The sequence below is a fragment of the Pseudomyrmex gracilis genome, unplaced genomic scaffold (assembly GCF_002006095.1).
Source record: "Pseudomyrmex gracilis isolate BER0280 unplaced genomic scaffold, ASM200609v1 scaffold_60, whole genome shotgun sequence".
NCBI lineage: Eukaryota > Metazoa > Arthropoda > Insecta > Hymenoptera > Formicidae > Pseudomyrmex > Pseudomyrmex gracilis.
Window position 1 is genome coordinate 353,573 of NW_018020644.1, and position 23,562 is coordinate 377,134.

Sequence of the window (23,562 nt, forward strand, 5' to 3'; positions counted from 1 at the left end):
CACACACAATTGCATTAGTAAAATAACAAGAAAATAACGTCTTTTTTATTAACGTTTTTCACGACATTTTGATCACGATCTCGTGCAATTTTTACTTCTAAAAACTATATACTGGCACAATTTTCTTGGATCGAAAACCAGGAACGATTTTCCGCAGCGACAGCGACGAAAGCTCTCACATGTGCGAGGAAACCAAGCGCGACTATGCAAACGTATATTCATCCGGTTTTTGCTTAAAGTAAACACGCTTTTTCGACGTCTGCCGTTTCCTCGGGGAGCGTATACAAATATCCGCACGATGGACATTTTCGTCGCGCCTTTTTCGCGCGACAAAACAAATTTCTCAGTTTTGATTCAGTGGAAATCGCACGACAAAAATTTTGGAGAGAGACGCTCGAAACGAGTTTAACGATAAATCCTGATGATTTACATGCTGTATGTAACGACGGGTCAAAAGTTTATCATGTTCATGAATATAATGGACTCGCGAGAAGACTATTTATTTGTGTATACATAATATGACGAAACTCCATAAGTTCTATTTTGAATAGTTTATACAAGTCAAATAACTTATTCTTTTGCGGAGAAATTATATGGTTTCTTTACAAAAACAAAACACCGACGATAAATCTAAAGAGCGATACATGTTTAGAGACACACAATTTTTATTATACTTACTTCACTTATACTTTTCTTTCTCTTTTCCTTTGGCTTTTATCTTTCACATAGAAGTCTAAATATAGAACTTCGCACGTCTTTTCGTTTATCGCGCTTCTTTTTGCAGCGCGGAAGAGCAAATATTCCTCGTCGACCACTTGTCCTGACCCGACCTCATATACGATCGAACGGACAAGCTAGCTTTCTGTAATAACTCTTCGTCGTCGAGGCTGTCGACGGCGCCGCGCCGTATCGAGCGTCGTCGAAGCACAATAACGCAGACACGTTCGTCAGGTTCTTTATCCTTCCGGCTATTGAGTCACGCGCGCGCGTATCGATTCAGCGACTCGACTCGTAAAGTGATCGGATTCTTTTCGACGCGAAAAGTTGATTGAGAGGCACGCGACGAGACGAAACTCACATCGTAGAAATTTTAGACAAAACTTTTATGAAGAGAATACAAAAGAAGAAAAACAACAAGAGAGTGATATAACAAATAACAAATAAAAAATAAAGTATGTAAGAAAAGAAAAAGTAGGAATATTATATATTAGAGTACTATTTTGCCGATAAAACGTTTGTATATCCCGACAACTTCATTGTAAGATTGAGCTCACATCATATAGCTCATTTTCCCGAAACGCTTAGTTGACAATCTTGCGACAAGTTGTTCGAAACTTGCCGTCCACGAGAATATCGTGGCAAGTTGAAGAGCAATCCGGAGTTCACCTCGCCAAATAAATATAGATACTTGTAAAACGACTCACCTGTCATGAGCCGCCTCCTCGAGACAAGTGATGACAAGCTCAAAGTCGTTGAGTTTCTTCTTGCCGAGTACGCTCTTCAGATGTCCAGCCAGTCGCTGCGCCTCGTCCGCCGGAAATTCCTGTCCCAGCAAAGACGTGATCCTGACGAGTTTAACGCTCTCGTTGCTGGCGAGTGCGTCAAAGAAATCGTCCAGATATCGTGGATCCGATCCCCGTTCCACTTGGAACACCACCTCGAGCGCTTCGAGCGTGCAAGCAGAACTTTCTAGAATTCTGGCCCATCCTTCTAACTCCAGAGGAGACGTATGTACCAGCGGAGCTGGGGGTCTTTCGTTGGGCGCGGGTCCGAAGCCGGGACCGGCTCCAACCAGTCTGCAGACTGCCGAGATATTGCCGTCAGACGCCCCGGCCGCTTTCAGCAACGAGAACACAGTTCTAGGTGGCACTTCAAGCGGACACAACTGATTCAGGATCAAATGTGTCTTCGGGCCCAGTAGACCGGCTAGATGACCGATAATGCCTGAAGGCAAACCTTCTAATTCGCGACGTAAAATATTGGCATATTGCGCTACTGATGTGAGATAGTACGCCGCGAGAAATTCAGCCACTGCCAAGTGGATAGGCGTGTAAAGTTCAGTCTTGCGTCTCTGACCAAAAGTCAATCCTCTCGTCAGAAAACCAAATCGAGTGACTTCGATGCCGCCGCCACGTGCGCGCAGCTCGGCCTCCGTGTAACAACACCTGCCTTCTCGTAACGCAGCCAGAGACACCTTGCCAAAGTCCTCGAGACGTTTCCTGCAGTGGCCCGGAATCTCCTCGTTATAAGGAATTGGTGGCTCTAAGCTTCTCTTCACAATGCACTTCACCGCTGCTTGCACGAGAGCGCTTGTTTCGGTCGGCAGGCTTCCGGAGTCCTGATAAAATAGAGTCGTGTGTTTATCAGCGTTCCAAGAGACAGAAAGAAAGACAGAGAAAAAGAGATTACATTGAGCTGATATTTTGAGCACATTTGAACGAAAACACAACAAATAGTATTTATAAACCAATAACAATTAATTTACCTGATATAAACAGCAAAGCATGATCCAGCCGAGCGGATGTTGGCCGAGTTGGCGTACAGACTGCGGTTGCACATTAAGCGCTTCGAGAAACTCGCAGGCCTTCTCGGCGATGTCGTTGTGAATGAAGTAGGCCACGCAGAGTCGCTCAACGTAAAGCCACTCAAGACCGGCCAAGTGAATCCTGCGCTGAACCAGAGGCGCGAGGGCGATCGAGTTACTGGGCGAGCACGTAACCAGAATTCTGGCGTCAGGGAAAAGTCGACCTTCCAGCAGATCAACCGCGTCACCGAGCGACGCTCGTCCACCTACGCACTCGTCGTACCCGTCGAGGACGAAGAGCACGCGATCTTCCATCAGGTGCAAGGTGCGCCACACCTGGCTGACCGCGTCACCCAACGCGGCCGTTCTCGGGAACAATTCCCGCGCGAGATAATTCAGGACGGGACTGCCACGAAGCTCGCGCAGCGGTACGATAAACGCCAGCGCGGGACTGTCGTTCTGGGTGGCCCACTGGTGCAATAATCGCAAGCAGAGAGTGGTTCGTCCGCTACCAGGGCCACCCTCTACGGCGACGCGTCGCGGCGCCTCGGACACGGTACCGTCGCTCAGCTAGAAATTGAGATTTGTTTCGTCAAGAGACATGATTATTTATTCTTTAGAAAACCGAAGAAACACTTTGATTACATTATGTCACGCGACTTTACATTACAATTTTTGATGCAAAAATCGATACAGTTCTCGATCTCTTTTTATATTTTGACAAAAAGTTAATAATTTTACAAATTCTTGCACATCTCTTTTATTAAAAAGTTTTTTCCAATTTTTTTGGACAAGTTTCTAATAAGATAACAGATAGCAAAAGTGTTATAATTTCTCGACTATTCAGTCGCAGCACACATACAAACGACCGACAAGCGTGCGTGATTAAAACTTAACGCGTTTCGCGAGACGCAAAGTGGCACAGTTTAGGATATGCGTGGCAGACAATCGGCAGCCGATATTGGTAAACAGTCTCGATTCCGTAATCGATAATACCGTAATCCGTAGTACGCGAAACATACGGCGTTTGCCGGCCATTCACTCTGTCAGCAATAATCTATCCAGTCGTGCGTAGTGTACATACACACTCTGTCGGCTAATGGATAACAGCGCGCGGCCATTATACGTTGCGCAACTGTGACATTCGGTTGTTGGAACTCTGCGAATGAAAAAAAGTGTGCGCGGTACGGAATTTATTTATCTATCGAAAATATGTTTTCCAAACGATTTTCAGCCGATAAAATATATATTTGATTGAGGTTTTAACGAATGAAGTGCATATATGCACCTGTATATTATATCGACACACCTGTTCCAATATATCTGCCGTATCGCAAATACGCATACAATAACAGAACATCTAAACACACGACTATATACTAGCTCTCTTCTCTGTTCTCAGATCCGTTTGATTAATTTGATATTTTTTATTTCACAACTTTTTAATCGCTTGCAGTTCTATTCATCGCGTTTATTCGATATTTTATTAAAGCATTTATTTTTAACTGTTGTAACACTTCTTTTGTGGCAAAAATTACATTTCTGTTAAAATGAAAAAAAATAAAAAAAATAAAAATATACACAGTTTAAATGAAATAACTTGCTTCATCTTATCCAGTATGGATTACCGAAATATCCATTGTGTGACGCGAGATTTTGACAAAATAACGTCGACATATGAAGGATAGCTTGTTACCGAATAATCCGCCGGCCGTATTCCTGCGTCACACGGGATCTACCTATCAATCCTTCATATAGGGGCGCATTTGTTTCAGCCGCTTCTCTCACCGCAACCAATCTCGATTGAAAGACAAGAGAGGAAGCTGAACGAATATCGTTCGCGAGAACAGCGGACGAAGGCGTCGTCGAAAATAGCGACGGCGTCGCAATAAATCGTCTCTCGTTTTCCGGAAGATTAGAAAGTCCGCACAGGTCCGTAAATATTCTTCGATAAACTTTGAAGCGCGGAAAAAAGGATGTCGAGAATAGACTATTTTCACTTTTAAATTATTTGGTGGAATAAAATGGATTATTTAAATACGATTTAAGAGGAGAAAGCGAAGTAGTCAATTTTCCAGAAAAATATCAAATAGAGGGCAGGCAAATACGTGTCCTTCATAGTTTTCACGTAAACCGTGTAAATTTGTTTTATTTCTTCTACGCGAATTTAAAACGCGAATAGGAAAACGTTGTACCATACGATGTTCAAAACAGTAATTTCTCCCCGCGACAAGTCCCCGCGATATAGAATCATAATCGGAATCCCGCGGTTGATATTCATGCGGTAGTACGCGGAAGATATCGCGCTTCATCCCGTTGCGGGAAATTTAAGGAGACAGTGATACAGAGAGCGGCATTTCACGGCGGCGATGTGTCTCTTCGCGAGAGCATATCGTGAAAAGGAACGCGATGAGAAAAATCCGTTGGGGGATTTCAACCCTGGCTGGCCGTTTTCAGATATACGTATCGGAAACGGCAGACAACGATTGGACACGGATTGATCGCGGTGGTCGTTTTCTCCTTCTAGATCGATCTATCATCGATTGGACCGTCGCACACCGATGCGACAAAATGCACAAGCGCGGCTGCATCCGACTGTGTTGTTCCGTGAAAAGAGCGATCTCTGGAATAATAAAATGCGAACCTGCTAGCTTTTAGCTGCAACCGGTGTTTTCGTATACAACCGATGTATACGTGTAATACTCTCTGTATTTCCGTTTAAATCAGGCAAAATTCATGAGGGTGAAATTCACAAGCGCATTTCTTCTCATTATTTTTGCAACGTGTAAACTTGTACACGCAGATTAAAATTTGCAAAATTAACTAATTTATTTTCTAATTTAAAAATATTGTTGTCTGTCGATCGTAACGCGTTGATTAGCAAGACCATTGTTACTCTCGATACACAAGGGTATTCCTATGGATAATCCAGAAAATAACTGGCTATCGTTGTGAGCGTTGCTATAATTTTTTACAGTTTACAAACGCGCGGAGAAGGCAGCAATCGCGCGTATTTTTGTGGAAAAACAAAGTCGTCGCATCGGCGATTTTCCATATTTTTGTTGAAACCATCGACGCTTGATTCGAGGGTCTTAATCGTTCGTTTTTTCAAGTGGCGACCTCGATATTTTGATTCCGGTAACTTGTCGAACGATAGGATGGTTTTTTTCGAAAAATGTGCAGTTCTTTTGCGCGTTTCTTTTGCGAAAAATATATCACGTGTCGTATTCTGTTGAAAAAAGGCAGAAGTTACTTATACAAAGTAGACATATAAAACTTTTTTGTTTTCAGATTATTTTTCGAGTGAATAAAATATTATTTGAAAAATTTTACTCTGATTGTTTCTCACGTGCAGTTCTCATTTAGGTCAGTTTTTTAATTTCTGACGCGCAAGGGAGAACTGCGAGGGTGCATGCGACAAACGCGAGTGTATTTGGCGGTTCTAAGAACGGTTTCTAAAAGGTTGTCTGTTTGGCGCGCTCGTTTATTTTTCGCGCTCAAGGCACGTCGGTTTTATGATGGGAATTCATTCCCGTGCTGCGGGGAGAAGAAGAGGGTGCGCATGTGGTTCCAAGCAAGGTCTCCGTGCATGGCTGTCCGTACCTCTTCCTTCCTTTCTGCCCTACGTATGTTCCGACGGTTACGAGGCTCATTTTTCGACGCAAGCGTTTCCGGGCGACGTAGCGCATTGTCTGCATTTCGTGGCTCTTTCGTAGCCGTGAGATATCGACCCAAAAAGAAGACATATGTGTCAAAAAGAAAATGTGTAAAAAGAAAAGAAAACCTTCGCAACATTGACGACAAAAAATCGTTTTAATTTTAGAAATAAGTTTATTCAAATTTTCAAAGTAGTTTTTCTTTCATTCGCGCGGATATCGATTCGGCAACGATCCAATCAAAACAACTATTCGACAGCGACAAATTACAACCATAAATCGCGAATGTGTCGATTCGAGCGCGTCACTGTATTTCACTCGGGGAAAATTGCATCGAGAGACCAAGCGAGTGCAAGAAGTATCGAGTCGGTCTCGCAGAGCTGAGAGAGAGAACTCGAGACTGCCAGAGAGAAGGAAGTTCGAAGGAACTTTTTCGAGTCTTCCTTCTCTCGCTCTCTCAACTTCAGGCGACACCAACTTAGCTTTCACATTCCGGAACGAAGTTGCTTAACGGCGGTGACGACAGGAAGTAGGGATGAGTTTTCGAGTCTTCGGCAGTCACCGGAAGAAACTCTCTTCTCCTCGCGGCTTCTTTGGACATCCGGAACTTGACTTGCTCGCTCGCGCAATTACGTAGTCGATATCATGCAAATTCGTCGAACAATTCCGACCGCTGTGTTTTGATAAAATGCGAGAAAACTCGTACGCGTCGTGTCGCACGTGAACCGGAAACCTGTTTGACACTTTCGTAAGACGATTCGCGTCTTTTAACGTTTCCTCAAAGTTGAAAGCGACATTTGATAATGTGAGTGATATTTCCGTCTTTATCTCATCACCAATTGTGTATTTCAATAACGCTTACCCTGACGGGGGCGAAGATCTGGTCGAGCTTGATGTTCTCGAGACGATGCTCCTGTTCGCTCTTGTGCACCAGCTGCAAATGCGGCTGAAAGCGCGCTGGACAGAGAGTGCCGAGCGGCAACGGAGATGCCCATGGCGGTAAATGGGTCGGATCGTGATTGCCCAGCTCCCTGTAGAAGGTCTTCAGGAATCTGCAACGATAAGTTTCCAGAGAGAGATATTCAATCTGTGAACCATACGGAAATTCTTCGAGCGAAGTCAAAGAGCGAGGGGCTCGTCGGATTTCGGGGTATTTCAGGGACGGCGTGTAGGGTTGATGAAATAGTTTCGGCGAGCGAGATACACGGGAGTCGATGTGATTACTGAAATATTACATTGTTAAAGTGCATAAGAGAAACGCGAAGCGATAATAGCGCGATAAAAGTTTTACAATAAACCTCAACTCGAGCAGCTTTCATGTTGAAACATTGCTGTTATCGCGTGTGTTTCATTAGTACTATTGTCGACGTGTTAAATCTACAAGTTTGACAGACTCGATGAACAAGTGTAGATCGAGAATAGCAAGTTTGACGCAAAAGCTGTGTCAATTTAACACAAGTGATCTTCCATTTACCAAGACGATCGGTAAATTTCCCAAGACGACAAAATGGTGGTATGAGATGATGCATTCGTGTACAAGCTCTCGCCGTGGAGATTGATGGATCCTGCAGGAGAGAGCCCGCAGGGCTATGAAGGTAATCAGGAGAAGATGTCCCGACGGGAGGCGAGAAAGGAAAGCTCGCGAAGCTTTTACGACTTCCGGATGATCGGGCTTTAAAGCTTGTTCAGATTTTATGGAAGTCATTAGACCGGATATCAGTCTCGTACACGCGCTTCGCCAAACATTCCACTGGAAATTTAATTCGCACGCTCGAGCGCTTTTACATTCATGACATCAAATATCCGAATTATCTGTTTTAGAATATTAATTGAACGTAATCCATTCAAACCGAACTGTAAAATTTTAAGTAGTTACACTGTAATAATTATATCATGTAAACAAACACAAATATCTAACACTACTATTAAATTGACTACAAACAATTACGACGAAAAACAAAAATGTAACGACCGAGCAAAAATTAAATTCTGAATTGAAATCGAGATTAATTAAAACGTACAGCATTTCAAGGTAAACTCTCTCGTTGTACCGTACCGCGGTCTATATTTGTCCCGGTTGAAATTACCTTCGAGAGTGTCGTCTCATCCTGGGACAACGCAAACGTCGTTGCGAGTGTCGACGGGCAAAAACACGCCTAATGGAATTAGACTCTCTCGGAGCGGGCAAGACGATTCCGCCCCGGAGAAATAAGGATTCCGTCTCGTCGTCGCGCGCGCGAGAGAACTGCGAAGAACATCCGTACGTACGAACGCGACTCACCTTAACAGTCTTCCCAGGGGATCTCTTTCTGGGGATGTGGGCCCACCGGGACCACTTCCAGCGCCGAGTCTACGCGAGGACGCGCGCGCGCTCGATATGTATGCGGCCGGCGCGGGCGGCGGGCTGCAAGGCGGACAACAAACGGGGCTGCTGCCCCCCGGGGTTGAGAGAGTGTAACTCCTCTCTAGCTCCTGCAACAGACGTGAGAGAGAGGGGAAGTGCGGTGGTTATGCAACATCGAGGCTTTCTACAAGACGCGATCGAGTTACGTTCGAGAACTGAAGCTCGAAGCGCCGTTATGTCTAAATTATGCCTCAAATATATGTATCTATTATATATGATCAAATTCTAACAATTTCTAACATTTATTTGTGAAAATTTACACATTATCTCTTTAATAAACTAAGAAAAACTGTCATATGTTTATTAAATTAAGTAAAACGAGTTTGTAGTTAAAAGAGAGAGAAGTGTAAAATAAATCAATCATTTCAATAAACGCTATAATGCCAACGTAAAATACTAAACTACATAAAAAATGTCTGTCTTGTATTAATCTGTTCTACTAATTACATACATTAATTACTTCAGTCTCTGTAAATTCTTGTTATAAGGTAATGCATTTTCAGGTTGAAGACTAACATCGGACAGTTGGAATTGCGCGAGCAAACTTCTCTGCGAACGAATGACCGCGCGCGCTATATATTTGGAGGATTCTCACAATGGTGGTGCGCACGGAAAGTTCAAGACGCAGGTACGACCGAAGCGAAGAATCGAATTTACGATTTCGAAGGAGAGTCGTTCGCAAGAGCGAAGCACACGGCTCCGAGTAAGTATTTGATCCTCGCCGTTTTCGGCGGTCTAGTTAAACCCGAGGATTAAGTTTCGAGAAATTTTCAAGCGATTTTGCGAAGTCGGGCTTTACTGCGCGCGTGCGCGCGCGCGCACGCTTTCACGCTGTTAGCGGAACTTGGGGATTAAACTTCGGAAACTAGACTCTCGAGATTTACGAGAAAACTGATGCGCTGACGATGCCTCTCTTTCGAATTTAATTAACGCGTCGGTATCGGGTATTTTTCATCTCGTGTATTTGAAGAACAAACGATAAAAAACAGAAAAAAGATCTACTACACTATGTAATCACGTTCTTGTTTGCATGTACAACATTTTAATACTCTCTTTGTGCTACGTGTCAGAGACACCGTGTTTATTAACGAAGACACGTGTCATTAAATCGGAATTTTCATAAAATCTCCCGCGAGCACAGAATATGACTTGGATCGCGCGAGTCTGTTATTGTTCCCGAACGGAGAGGCAACTTTCGTTATTAACGCGCAACGTTTAACTTTCTGACACGACGGGATTCGAACGGAAATCAAAGCTTCTTTTCTCGTCAAGTTTCGCCAACAATTTCTAGGAATTTGCAGCAGCAAATCGGTGTTCGAAAGAGGGATCAGAAACTTTTCGGAACGACTAGTTTCTACGGTCGATCGGGCGCGATTTAAAGTATCGATCGGCTGCAACTAATCAGCATCCCCGGCTGCTCCGTAGTCGACGAATATTTCTTTAATTGCTTGGATATGTACGGCAATCCGCGCGCTTAAATGGAAAAAGTGATTCAAAGCTGCAGTGCAACTGAAATCTCGGACAAAGCAGTTAATCCGAAAAACAGTAACGTTTGTTTGCTTCGACAATTCCACTTATAATCCCTTTCTCTGCTTTATTCATGCAAAACATTTTTCCAGCGGAAAAATGTTACGTATCGAATAATGAATTAATTATAGCGGCTTTCACGTAAAGTTTCAATAAATCGGATTTTTTACCCGATCGTCAACGTCAGCTGATGGTGACACGTTCATAATGCGCATAAAGATGCATTTTATTTGAACTAAGAAGCGGAAGAGGACAGGGCTCGACGATTAAGCCTTGATAATCGCATTATTCTCGGATATTAATTCCGCTCGAAGGCAAGGCTGCTTGTAACGACCTTCACCGAGCCACGATGTTAATTGATGAAATGAAATAACGAACAAAGTAGAGATCTCTTTCTCGACCGTCGTCTCTTACTCAAGAATCCCATTAAGGTCTCGAAAATGATAGAACTTTTGCAATCCGATTACGAGAATAATAGTACGTCTTTATTAACGTGCCTCGCTACCTTTCATCTTTATATATTCCATCCTATCTGCTTTATGTCCGTTATGTACGCAAAATCCGTTCTTAGAAGACACGGATTTATTTATCGAAGAGTCTTAGAGTCCGTGCTCGTAGTAGAGAATTTTATTATTTTCGTACGGTTCAATACGGCGCTGTGTTCATTTATCAAAGTGACAATTTCACTAAACATATTAAAATCACGTTTAAATAGTTTTACCACGTAATACCTCGCGTAATCCGTTTCAGAATTTATATTAAATCATACCAGTCATTGTTCTCCCTATCAAAATTTCTCGGCATCCGTGTAACTTTTTGGTGAGGGATGAGTTTTCTGCCTCGAGCTAGAGGGGTTGTATGTACGTCTAAACCGGTTGTGCGGCGTGCACAATGGCCGTCGAATACCGCGAAACTATAATACCGGAACGGAACAGCAGTTACGAAACGATCGAGTCTCGAGCAGAAAGGGCGAATCCGTAAGGGCGAGTAGCGGCAGTAATTCAAGATAATTGCAGCTGTAGTAGAGACGACAAAGGGGTGTGTGCATGCCTTTATCGTTTTCAACGCGGGCACGCGCCTTCTCGCGGCCAGACAAAGAGAACCAGCTTTTCCTTCCTTCCTTCCTTTCGTCCTTCCCTTCTCGTATCTCCAGAAACGTTCCGCGAGAGAGGAAAATTACGCATCTACGTTCTCGTTAGCGCGTAAGATTACAGGCAACCGTCAAAATTATGCGAGCGGCGGCGAATATAACTCGCAACGACGAGGTGCGCGTCTCTCGGAGCGCGATACACACATCTGTGATACAACGGCGGCGCCTTGGAATTTACTTCGCAATTATCCACTGGTTACATTAGCCGTTGCTCCGGAATAACTGGCGCGGCTAAATTTTCCGGGTGCATCTAATAAAGTCATTACTATCTAATTAGGCGCGCGAGTCCATTACGAGGGCGATTTAAAGCGCGCATGTGCAGCCGCTCGACTCTGTGAAATATAAATGTGTCTAATAATTCTTTATACATCAGAGGACTGCTGCGTTTAAAACGGTCCTATAGTCATGTGTACTTCGAGAGAATTTATCGACATGCGTAAAATTTTTTTCCCTTTTGCACAATATTAACATGTTAATTGCTTTAATTTTGTTAGCATGTAAATATCGTCTAAATAGTAAAATCTCTGAGAACAAAGAGATCATTTGTGAGAGAACAATGTTACAATATAATATAATTCGGTTTCTCGTTATTATATCTAATCATTTTAATAATTGCTATGTCTTCTAGAAAACTTGATTTTTCTGGAAGATGTTGCTTTCAATATGCGCATTAATTTACTTATCGAGCGGTTGGTACAACGTTCGTTAATCTACGTGCAGATAAATTTTGGCCCGGCTCATTTGCATGTAGAGTAACGCGGTTATACCGTGCGTTCGCTGATTTGTTTAATTAATTAATCAGTTTCATCGTATTCATCGAGTCATTCATCGACAATATGTCGCGATCAAGTTTCGCCTGGCGTATTAAACCCGCGGTCTCCAACATCGAATATGTACGTCGCATAACTGATGAGAGAATATTCATAAAAGCATCACCGTCATAGCTAATATAGACATCGGCACGAAGATGTGTGTGTAATTGAAACCGAGTAATTAGTAAAGCGTTCTCGGCATATTTCGCATGCAGCGAATACATTTTGAAAATGCGCGCCTTAATTATCGCACAGTTGCGAAGAAAAAAACAAGTTGTTAGAAATAATTAAGGAATATTGCTTTATCTTGTATAACTAGTATTTTTGATTCTATTTCAGACAATAACAATTCTACATCGTGCATTGTGATTTTTTTTTATGCACGCGCAGTGTCCAGTCTTTTGTTAGAAAAACACAGACTGTAATAATTTGATCATTTAAATATAGACTCAATAGAAAGAAATGTGGCGAGACTCAACGCAAATCAATGCATGGCGCTCACACGCATGACGCGTACACAATGGGTACGGTAAAGATGCAGATTCACAAATAGAACAAACAAGCCATGCTATAAATAGAACGGAATGAACAACGCGAGAGATAAGAATCGAGAATGATAAGAGAGAGTTACGTCGAACTGGGAGAAGATAGACGTGTTCGAAGTTCCCTATATCACACGGTCGGAAGTTAATTTAATCCTGAACCAATTAAGTTAGATATAACGTCGAGTCTCTTGACGTCGCGGCAAACGCGCGCAGTTAACGGGCGCGTTAACCAGCGCCGCGTAAATTGGAAATTGGCCTCCCTGTCCAATAAATATGAGATTAGCCAATAAATCGAACGGAAAAGCGTCCGCGACACGTTATATCGTCGCAATGATACGCGAAACGACGGCGCGAAATTAACGTTCGCGCCACTGCGTACGTACACGCAAGGAACGACCGGGACGCGTCCAATCGACCGGAAACGTGAAACATGATGCCCGCGTAACGGGATTGGAACTTATACACGTTGAAGTGTGTTGTTGTTCTTTTTTGATCAGCGGTAAACATGCTAACAATTCGCCTTGTGGCAAATTTATTTTATTTTTCTCTCCGATATCACGTTTCATTGATTCGCTTATACATTTTGTTAAGTTTAAACATGAATATATTGTATTGTTCAAGTGACGATAACATCTGTTTCACATTTGTGTTTCTTCTTCCTCTTCTTCTTAATTTATTTTGCGAGTAAATGGAATTTCAATTTGCGCAAAACTCGACGCAAACATCCTTCGAAGCTGCTTACATGTATATGCACGCGTATAGCACGCGCCAGTTAAGGAAAATGGCATATGTGCGCTGCCGAGACATTGACCCAAGTGAGCCAGGCGAAGGTTTCCGAAAGAAAGAGCATTTTTCAACGTCGCGGAAACAAATGGCCCGCGATACAGGTCCACCCACGTTACCCGACTTCCCGGGTTGGGCAACGTGCCGCGCGATTTCAAAAAGCACGCCTCGCAGAAACCGGGGGTTACCTTCTCTTCTCGCTTTTTGCGAGACGCGCGCGTTGCTGGCCTGCTTCTTCTCCGAAGTGGCACTTCGATTGCCGTGTGGTTCGTTCTCCGGGCGAGCGAGCAAGCGAGCGAGCGAGCGTTACTCCGAGATGCCCATTACCGGAATTGCTTTACGCGGCATTTGAGGTCAACGTACATTTGTTACCGCTGCGGCCATCATTATTGGAACTGTCGACGGACGGCACGTCTCTGAAATTTCGCCCTCGAGCGTTTGCGATACCCATCAATGAAATGGGAATATCAACTTGGTCGTTGTTGTGTGTCAGTTGCGTGCGCTGTGTAATAGATAGGTATATTTACATAATTGTTGTGAATTGTTTTTCTTTGATTAAAAAAAAAAAAAAAAACACTCTCACGGTTATATGTACTGGAATTATATAAGCAAATGTTCAGTGCTTTTCTAAAATGTCTTAGTATTATACACTTCTCATTGATTAAAAGAATCTTTGACAATTATGTGCACTGCAAACAATTGTACGAGACTTATTGGACTGACGTACATACTAAGTGAGAGTTATATAACATGTTGAACCTCACTCGTAATGAGCTCCCTAATGTCCACGAGTCTCTCTCTCCTGTCTGTCTTCCTCTGTCGTTACTAAATTACTCGACGACTTCGCGATCTCGTTAAAAGGGTGTTACCGTCGTCCTCGCGGAAAATCGTAATTACATGGACTTAATTGCATCAACCGATGCCGCGTACACACGACTGTTTATTGAACACACGACAAAGGAAAAGGCGGATGGAAATTGAAGATGAAGTATGGAGAACGTTGTACGCGCGTTAAATTTTCCTCTAAAAGTGGAAGAACAAAGATTTAATATTTTCATAAAAAATTGTATGCGCGTATGCACTGCTTTTTTTTTACTGCAATGCACTAATAAGAATGAATAAGAAAAAAAAAACGACTAAAACTTTTGAATTATTCTGTTCATCGTTACATGCTGGTAACATTTATTAGCGTTTATTTGGGCGGTTAATTATCGTGCAAATTTCAAACTAGTTAAACTAGTTCAAAGATGTCTGAATTTCGATCTTGAAGTTTCGGAGTTTTGAAGGAAAAACAAAAAACCTGGATGGCTCGAATAACTCGCGAGAAATGTTGCTCAGAGCGGCGTTTCCCGCCGTTTGTTTGCAACGCGAACAAGAATATCTTCGATCGCAATTAGCGAATACACGCGCCGAAGGCAGCGCGAGATGCGTAATGAGAGCCGCTCGAACTCGGTAATTCGTCCGTAAATTAGCGCGCTCGAACTCGTTCTGAGCGTTTTAACGGTCGTACGACTCGCAAATTGAAGGAAAAACGAAATTGCTCAAAGTTTCGTTAAGCGAACGAAGTTTTTAGCAACCGAAGAGACGCGTACGAGCGAACAAAAACGTTTTTCCAAAATAAACACACGAGATACATCTGAGATTCTTTCGAAAGTGTTTTTCAATGACAAGCAACAATTACAATTTATACAATGTTCACAACTTTTGCAATTAAATTCACCGGAATAAAAACTAAAAAATTGCTATTTCTTATTTTTCAGGACGTGCGCTGAAAACAGATTTCTCTCTTTCTCTTTAATTCTTTTTCCTTTCTTTTGTTAGATATTCGCGAAGAAGTATAGCAGGCGCAGCGAAACTACTTAGAAGTTATGCGAGATCGAAGGAAAAGCTGAGAGAAAGAGAGAGAGAGAGAGAAGACGACAAGAAGAGTTACGAGTAAACGAAGCCGCTCCATATACCACACACATCGTTGCGCGCGAGCGCGGTAAAATATGAGGGTTCTGTCACTTATTATCCCCTTTCCTACCCGCGTCGTGACGACGAGTATCCAGTGCTGTTAACGTTTCCATCGTCATAAGCGCGCGCGAGCACTTTCTGCGTGAATATCAGAACCACTTCTGTCCTCAACTGTGTTTGACCTAATTTGCAAATTTCTGTGAAGATAATTATACATTAAAATAGTCATTCTTTGAGGGTAATATGCGTTGATAATCGCTAAAAGTAAAATAAAGCCTAGTTTACAAGGTTAGTTAGTTCACATCTTAATTACTTACAGTCCACAGATAATATTATACGTATATTGACAGGAAAAAAACACAAAACTTAAAACAAAAAACAAATATAAAAACTACATTAATCGCACTAACAATTAGAACTATTTTGTACGTTTGAATAAAAAATTGAAAAAGCACCTGGTTTTCCTAGGTTTTCCTGGAGAATCTATTCGATTCACACTTCAAACGATCTTCGCACGATTCGCTCCAAAATACATGTAGAATTTCGCCGACGAACTTTCTTCGCAAAGAGCTGTTTACCAAGCGTTTAAGACTCTTGACAAAATCCTTTCGATCTTTTGTTAGACGCCCCATCCCGGTCCGTCTTTAAATATTCATGAACGACTCGGAAATCTGCTCGCTCGCGAAACGCGTGCAGCAGCGTAGCTTAATGCACTGCTAACGCGCTATCGCAGAAACTGTTTCGACGTCACGATGCGCGTCACGCGGGGATACTTTAACCACCCATCAAGCAGCAAAATGACGACTACGACGACTCCTCTTTGAAGACCGCGTCTTAAAAGCGAATTAAAATGTTAAAGCAGTAAAAAGTATACTTTTTACGCGCTTATAAGTGCAAACAAGAAAAAGCAAATTGCCACGTATTTACGGCTGAGCTCTTAAAGAAAGTTAAATCTCATCGAGCTTTAATATCTCGAAAGGTGATACCTACTCCCTTTTATATGTAATGTAGTACAAAATAAAAAATGCAAATCTTCAATCTTGAAGTAAACAAGTTCGTGTACTATAGTCTTTTATTGAATGTTTGCATTAACTGCGCGCGTTTCGGAGACTCACGTTAATAAGCAAGATGAGATCAAACCCACCAATATTCCTGCGTAATAATTTACTGAGACACGAACGAGTACATCGTAAAATATAGGTAATCCGGGCGCTGTATGCGCTTCATTAGTACATGCCATTCATCGGGAGATTCTACGCGGCATTCGAGACGAAATGCCGAGCGAGCGGACTCGAAGAACGTTCTCTTCGGAGACCCTTGCTTGAGATTATTAATGCGCTAGCAAAGCAAATGCATTCGTAATAGCCAATGCTACCTTTGCGCAGATCTCGATGCCACAGAGGTTTCCGATCTTTCGTCGTGTAGCTATCTCGCTACGTGTTTACGCATTTCTGTGTAAATTTCGCCGCGCGTTTACCACCGACGTGAAATTCACGCTCGATCGTTTTCACAAGTTTTCCGGAAGTTTCTGATCAAAGACGATTTAAATCCATTCGTAAAAAATACGCGCGGGATCATTGATATAAATTAGAGCTTTCTTCAGCCAGGCTCGAAGATTGGACTGGTGAAGAACTTTAGTGTCAACAATCCGTGGCACAGTTTTTCGCGAGTAATGAGAAGATATCGAACCGGAAAATAGGCCAGATGCGTTAGCTGGTGTTCGTTCGTTGAATTTATGACGCTCCCAGTTGCGCCTCGCGACCGACACGATTTACCAGCGTTCTTTGGCAGAAGAGAGGTGAACGGATTTTCGCCATTTTTCCGGGGATTCCGGCGACATTGATGCGGGATGTATAATTGCGAGCAGAACCGGCGACGCGACAGTCGCCTTTGTCATCAACGTTCAGTGTGGCGGAGTGTTTGTATCGCGCGATGAGAGAATACCGAATGCGCGATCGTTCAAATTAATGGTTGCGCCCTTTGGCCAATTTATCCCAAGTACAGAAATCCAATATCGTTGCACCGCGCGCGCGTTCGCCCCGTTTAACTTCCAACAGCGAGCGGAAACGAGAATATTTTCCGTCGCGTACCACGTTGAAATTGTATATTTGATCAAATTTAAACAAGTTTTGTTTTTTCGGATATGTATATTTTAAAATATTTATATAAAAGCAGCTATCATCTCTTGTTATGTTGCATAGAAAATTAAATTATGCAAGAAGGGAAATATGAAACAGTGCACAAAATATTCACGTTAATGCAAATTGCGCTGCATATTTTTTCACTCCGATGTTTTATTTTTCGTACATACTGACGCACGTACGCCATTATCGAATTTATAAATATATTTAACACTTTGAATGAAATTCTAAACCTTCTATACACATGCACATTTTCTCGTTTCTCTCTTTTTTTTTTACACGATAAAAGTATAAAATATGTAAAAAGTTCTGAACACGATTTGTAATGAAGAATAAAGTAAGTCATGTAAACGTAGATTTTGTAAATAAGAAACATATAAAACCTCGACGTTATGATTAATAAAGATAAATCGACGCATAAAGACGTCACAAATAGTTCAAAGAGTAAATAGTTTACTTAAACGGCTCACTAAATGTGTATCAATAAATAAATGAGAATAAATTAATGCTTGAGAAGAGTGTAAGGTACTTTTACGATCTAATTTAACGCTTGTCAGTTATATAAAGTAGAACTTCGCATCTCTTTCGCGAGACGCTTTCCGGAATAATAAATGAATATGGACCAGTGAAATAAATGAACTTTTCTGACGTTTTCCGTAGTTTGCAATTCAACATATATTCTATAGACTTGGCAAATAAATTTTTTTTTTAATCTTATAATATAAGCGGTGTAGTAACGTGATGAATAAAAAATAGAAAAAATTAAGAAAAAAGAAAAAGATTCTTTAATTAATCGTTGGAAACAATTAATTTCGTGAAAAGTGCGGCAAGTGTTACACATCCTCGCGCTTCCGATATTTCTTCAGTCGACATCGGCGTATCTTCGACATTCTCTATGTTACGCTCGATTGGATCGAGATCGTCTGATTGGTGCGCTCGTGTACCAATTCGTCGACTCATTGTCTCCGCAATTTAATTCCGTCCTTGCGAATTAGTTCACGCGATCGAATCGGATTCTCTCTCTCCCTTTTGACGTATCACACAGAGGCTCTAACGGGATCTATTATCGGCCTACAAGATCCTCGGGTTGAATCCTACTCGGGTTAATTACTGCGGCAACGATAAGTCCTCTCTCGCGTAACGCGATCTTACATAATGTAATGCGAGCGTAACGCTCGTGTAAGACAGTTAGAGCGTAACGTAATAAATTTGGGGCTTAAGAGATTCCGTCTTAAATGCGTAGATGATCACCCCCGAAAATGAATTATCTACCGTGGGAGCCAAAGCCGATTGCTTTTGGTGGTTTGACTTCTAATTGAAACTGGTGATCTTTTCATCTTCGTCTTTATTAATTATCTGGTGTTATCCATACAATTTGTCAAATGACAAAATAACACAAAAAGACTTTTTATGCGGAATAATTGTAAGGGTACGGTCTCTCTTTTACAGGGAAACTTTTATAGAAAACACGTATGTAAAATAGATTTTGATGCCTGATTTTTTATGATTCTAAGTTTTAATTACGATGTATCTACGGATTCTCGAATCTTTGAAGAATCAATGAGTTCTTGTAATCTTATACGTAACTCAATCCTTGAAACTTCGCTTGTTCGGAAAAGTTCGTTCTTTTTCCGGCCTTTTTGCTGCTTCAACAATCATCGTTTTTCCGTTAGAAAATTGGCATAAAACTTATTCCTACCCGCATAAAATTGCAAACCGTGGATTTAAACAGCAAATCCAATTATCTGAGATTTTCAAGGGGGACGACCTTCGTGAATACGAAATCGTCTCTTCTATAAAAAAGATACCTATTAGCAGATTAACAAAAATAACAAGGAAATGTTGGTATAATCAGACGTCGACATGTAACATACTTTTATTTACAAAAATAAAAGCGAAAAAACTTATATAAGTAATCAGAAATTATAATAAATAAAGAAAAAGAAATGTAAATTTTTGTGCGCACGCAAAATGACGAAATACGTGAATTTACCGGCGAATTTTTTAATTTATGTCATGCAAAGTTTTAATTTGCATCACCAGCCAGTTCGTTCGCACTATGTAGGGGGCGGATTTCATTTCAGATAAAGAAACTTTCTGTCCTCTCTCGCCGGGCGTTTAACGAACTTAGCGAGCGGCTCGGCAAAGTGGAATCTCCGCATGGAGACGCCTCCGGGAATGAGTGGGAAAAGTTTCTCGCCTCCTCTTTTCGATAAATCGAAATGTCTCGGGGAAGCTCTCGTTGTTCATTTATGGAACGCGTTATAAAACTGACGATTCGTAATTTATCAGCGAGTCGTGCGAATAAAAGTGGAGCACGAAACGCTATTGTGTTCTTATTTATCGCAGTGCATTCAAAGAAATATGAGTGAGAGATTAGAAAGCGACTATATTTGTGTATCTATTTTCGCCGACTGCACTTTTTGTCAAATATCCAACAATTGTTTTTTGCAGCGAGAGGATATTATTATTTTTTTTTTTTTATAAAACTGCTTCGTCATGTCGATCTTTCTCGAACTCGACTCGATGAGAATTTAAATGTTGCAATTGACGAAAGATGAAGACGAGCTGTGAGAAATGAGACGTTCTTTCTCTAAGAAAATGTCGCTCTACATAGTTTCTTCTGACGAAAAGAGCTCTTTATTGTATCTTTGAATAGTATATGAAAAAGTAAGAGAAAAAGAAAGGAAGGTTGGAGCGATCAATGGTCGTCTGCGCAGAGAAAATTAACAAAATAATTCACATGCCGCGGCGTTAAAAGCGCCGACGGAACCGGTATAGTGGCGCCATATAAACGCTGATGTGATTTACGGGGTTGTTCCCAAGTTCTCACCACCCTCTTCCTACCACCATCACTACTTACCAGCTGCGTTGCCGTTCATCTTCAATGCCTAACTACTTCCGTGGGGTGGTTGCGTGCATAACTAGCGTCGATAATTATACAGCATCTTATAGCCGTTGTCGTCTAGAGATCAATATTGCGGTACTCGATACATCGTTTAGAAATTGTTAACGACGTCTCTGGTATATATATATATATATATACGTATATTTTTCCAAGAACAGAAACTTAAAACTGAAAATTTTTTCTGGACAGAAATTTCTATCTAATTAAAATTCTAAACTATTTTGTTCTATTTTCTGCATACACGTTCTGTTTGTTAATTTTTTCTCAGTATAATATCTAACACAGTGGCGAAATGGTTTTAAATTTATGCAAGAAAGAATTTTTACGTTTCAAATTGTAATTTTCTTGTAATCATACAATAATAAAAAACAAAATTCTTTAAACATACAACGTATATAAAATAATGAATTTAAAGTGTGTAAACACATGTATATAGTTACTTGTGTTTCAATTTATTCACATCATTAATATCTTCCGAGGTTTCAGAGATACTAAAACGCTACAGTAGTAAACAGTTTTTAAAGCAGCGCGAAGTATCACACATATTTTTCTGTAACCGTAGAGTTTTGCGAAACACAAATATGTGTTGCCAAGTATTGCTTGCGCGATATATATATATAGAGAGAAAGAGAGAGAACGAACACAAACGCGCGAATCTTGCCGTGTGAAAGGAAATAGTGAAGAGCCCCATCAGCGATGCTTGTGCCGTTTCTTGCTGTAACAAATGGAACGCGAGTTTCCTGCACGCTTCACGGAAGTAGAAGATGCGTAATACTTCAACGTTCAACATGATGGAAATCGAGCGGTCGGCGAAACACCGTTTCGAACGTACGATGAAAAAGAAGGTGGCGGAAAGAGGGATGGACGTGGAGGTCGGGGTGGGTGGAAAACCGATTCGAACGAATCCAACCCCCCGACTTGTTCGCTCCGACAAACCGTTTCATTGAGTTACGCGACCCACACCCGTAATCGGGATAAAACGTTCCGTTATGGCATTCACTATGTCGTTAAGCGTTTCATTTTAGAGTCTAACATACTATTCAAATAAATTTTAATCCTTCTCCTGTGCCGCGTCTCGATGTTATACAATCGGTTTTTATTACTCTATTCGATTTCCGAGAAGAAAAAGACAAACGTAGGTACAATAGAAAGATACACGCAAAAATTATTCCGGCTAGATTTCACCTTCATAAAGTTCGCTCTACAGATAAAACGCGTTATTTCAGAAGGTAGAATAAAAAGAGCTCCACACAGCACTTTTGTCGTTTAATATTATTCTTTTACTTTTAATATCACGCTCTCGGAAAATGGCAACAATTCGCACAAAGGTTTCCTTTGCATCAAAAATAATATTCATGCTTTCTTGAAACGCGCACGGGTCTGTGCTTTCTTTAGGATAAATTTCAATGAGATGCGATACACGTCGGTTTAAGCAGAGCAACACGGTAATGCACTCAGGATAATGCTCAATTTTTAAACTTGAGCGAAACTTTCTTGTTATTACTGCGCGATTGAGACCCGTTATCCAACGTCGCATATAAATCACGCAAGTCCGAAGAATTTATGTTCGAATTCATCATTCGCTTCGAGGAACAAAAAACAATACATTATATTTTGATCCTTCATCACCAGTGTGTAACAAAATTCTGTACGTAACGTGCAATATTTATGTTTATTTACGTTACTTGTAAAAATGAATTTCTGAAATAATTTTTTCCATTAGACTTTTTTGTCTTTATTTTTCTTTTTATTGAAAACAAATAATAAAACGACCAGTCATAGTACGAATGGACGCGTAAAGCTTTGTATATCGCGGTAAAAGATGGATAATTCGATACTCCCGATAGTTATTCGCGATTTCTTCCCTACCTTGACCCCGTCCGGCGACGACCTTTCCTCTTCGTCGCGCCACTTTCGGTCTTCGTCCAATGGATGGTTCCTCACGAGACCGTTCAGACTGCGGTAAGATAATAGCCGACACATGTCACTGGTTAGATCGGGCAGGCGATCTCTGCTGTAGTCGCAACGGTGGAACTTGTGCTGCGGCATCGCGCGACACACATACACATACGGTTCTCTTTTTCTCACCTCGCGGTCGTCTCGTCTTCAACATTCATCATTCTTTTCGGAATAGCACTGTGTTTCTTTTCGATCAATTTAACAGCCACAACACGTTGCAACGATATTGGTCTTTATAATTTATATTCTTTATATCAAAAAGAATTCCATCGCATATTCACACGTGTTGAATTTTTTTATTGAGAATGAGATAGTTTGAAAAGAAATGATAAATGAACTTTTCGTGATTTTATGTTTCGGAAATACATCACACAGACCAACGCAAGATAAATAAAATATCACGATCGAACACGGGAGAAAATTCTCAGCTCAGAAAAGAAGCCGATAAAGTTAGCGAGAATGTATCCGCGGTGGCGAAACGACGCGATCGGGCCAAGTGTTATAACACGATCGCATGAAATTGGAGCGATCGAAAAAGATATCTCGAGGCTACGTTGCACTGTTTGGCACCGCTTTTGTGTCGATCGACGGGACCACTTTCCGCTTCGTTCGCGACCTGGTATTTACCGGACACCTTTTGCTCGCTTTTCTACTTTTAACACTTACGGTGAATGGAATCTTAAGACCGGCACGGCGCGTAAAACGCGTTTTACTAAGCGCGTTTACGCGCGGCCAAGATAAATGAGATCAGGTCAATCGACGTGAACTAATGTGACTGCATGTTTTTAAATACATTATAAGAACTATTGTTAAAAGTTTCAAAAATTGTATTTTTTTAGTTTGCAATAATCGTCTCCTGTGTGAATGAATCTCAGTTTAAATTCACAGTAATCATTTTGCACACACACGCGACACAAGTACAAACCTATCGAGAGTACGAGTACATTTTTTGTACTACTCTGAGACAAAGTGACAAATAATCCACGGAAAAAACAATGAAAAATCCGTGACAATTTTTTCCAGTGCGATTACACTCTTCTTGTTTGCGGAAAAATCGATCGCGCGATGATCCACGAGCGACTGAAGAGCAACGTCGAATCGCGAGTAGTTCGTAGTTCGGTGTTCGAGAAACGTTTAAAAATATCCGGGAACGTGAATGAGGTCATTTCGGGAAGACAAGACGCTCAGCCTTCGGAA

General features: G+C 41.5%; 1 protein-coding gene across 1 annotated transcript in view; it reads right to left on the reverse strand.

Annotated features, from left to right (window-relative positions):
- Window positions 1-7,885, reverse strand: part of LOC109854175 — a 42,636-nt gene extending 34,751 nt beyond the window's left edge. The window contains exons 1-4 of the mRNA XM_020427011.1: window positions 7,835-7,885; window positions 7,043-7,267; window positions 2,486-3,094; window positions 1,425-2,338 (exon numbers count right to left, since the gene is read on the reverse strand). Coding sequence (XP_020282600.1) covers window positions 1,425-2,338; window positions 2,486-3,094; window positions 7,043-7,267; window positions 7,835-7,885 — 1,799 coding nt within the window. The remainder of the gene's footprint in view (window positions 1-1,424; window positions 2,339-2,485; window positions 3,095-7,042; window positions 7,268-7,834) is intronic.
- Between the last annotated feature and the right edge of the window lie 15,677 nt (window positions 7,886-23,562).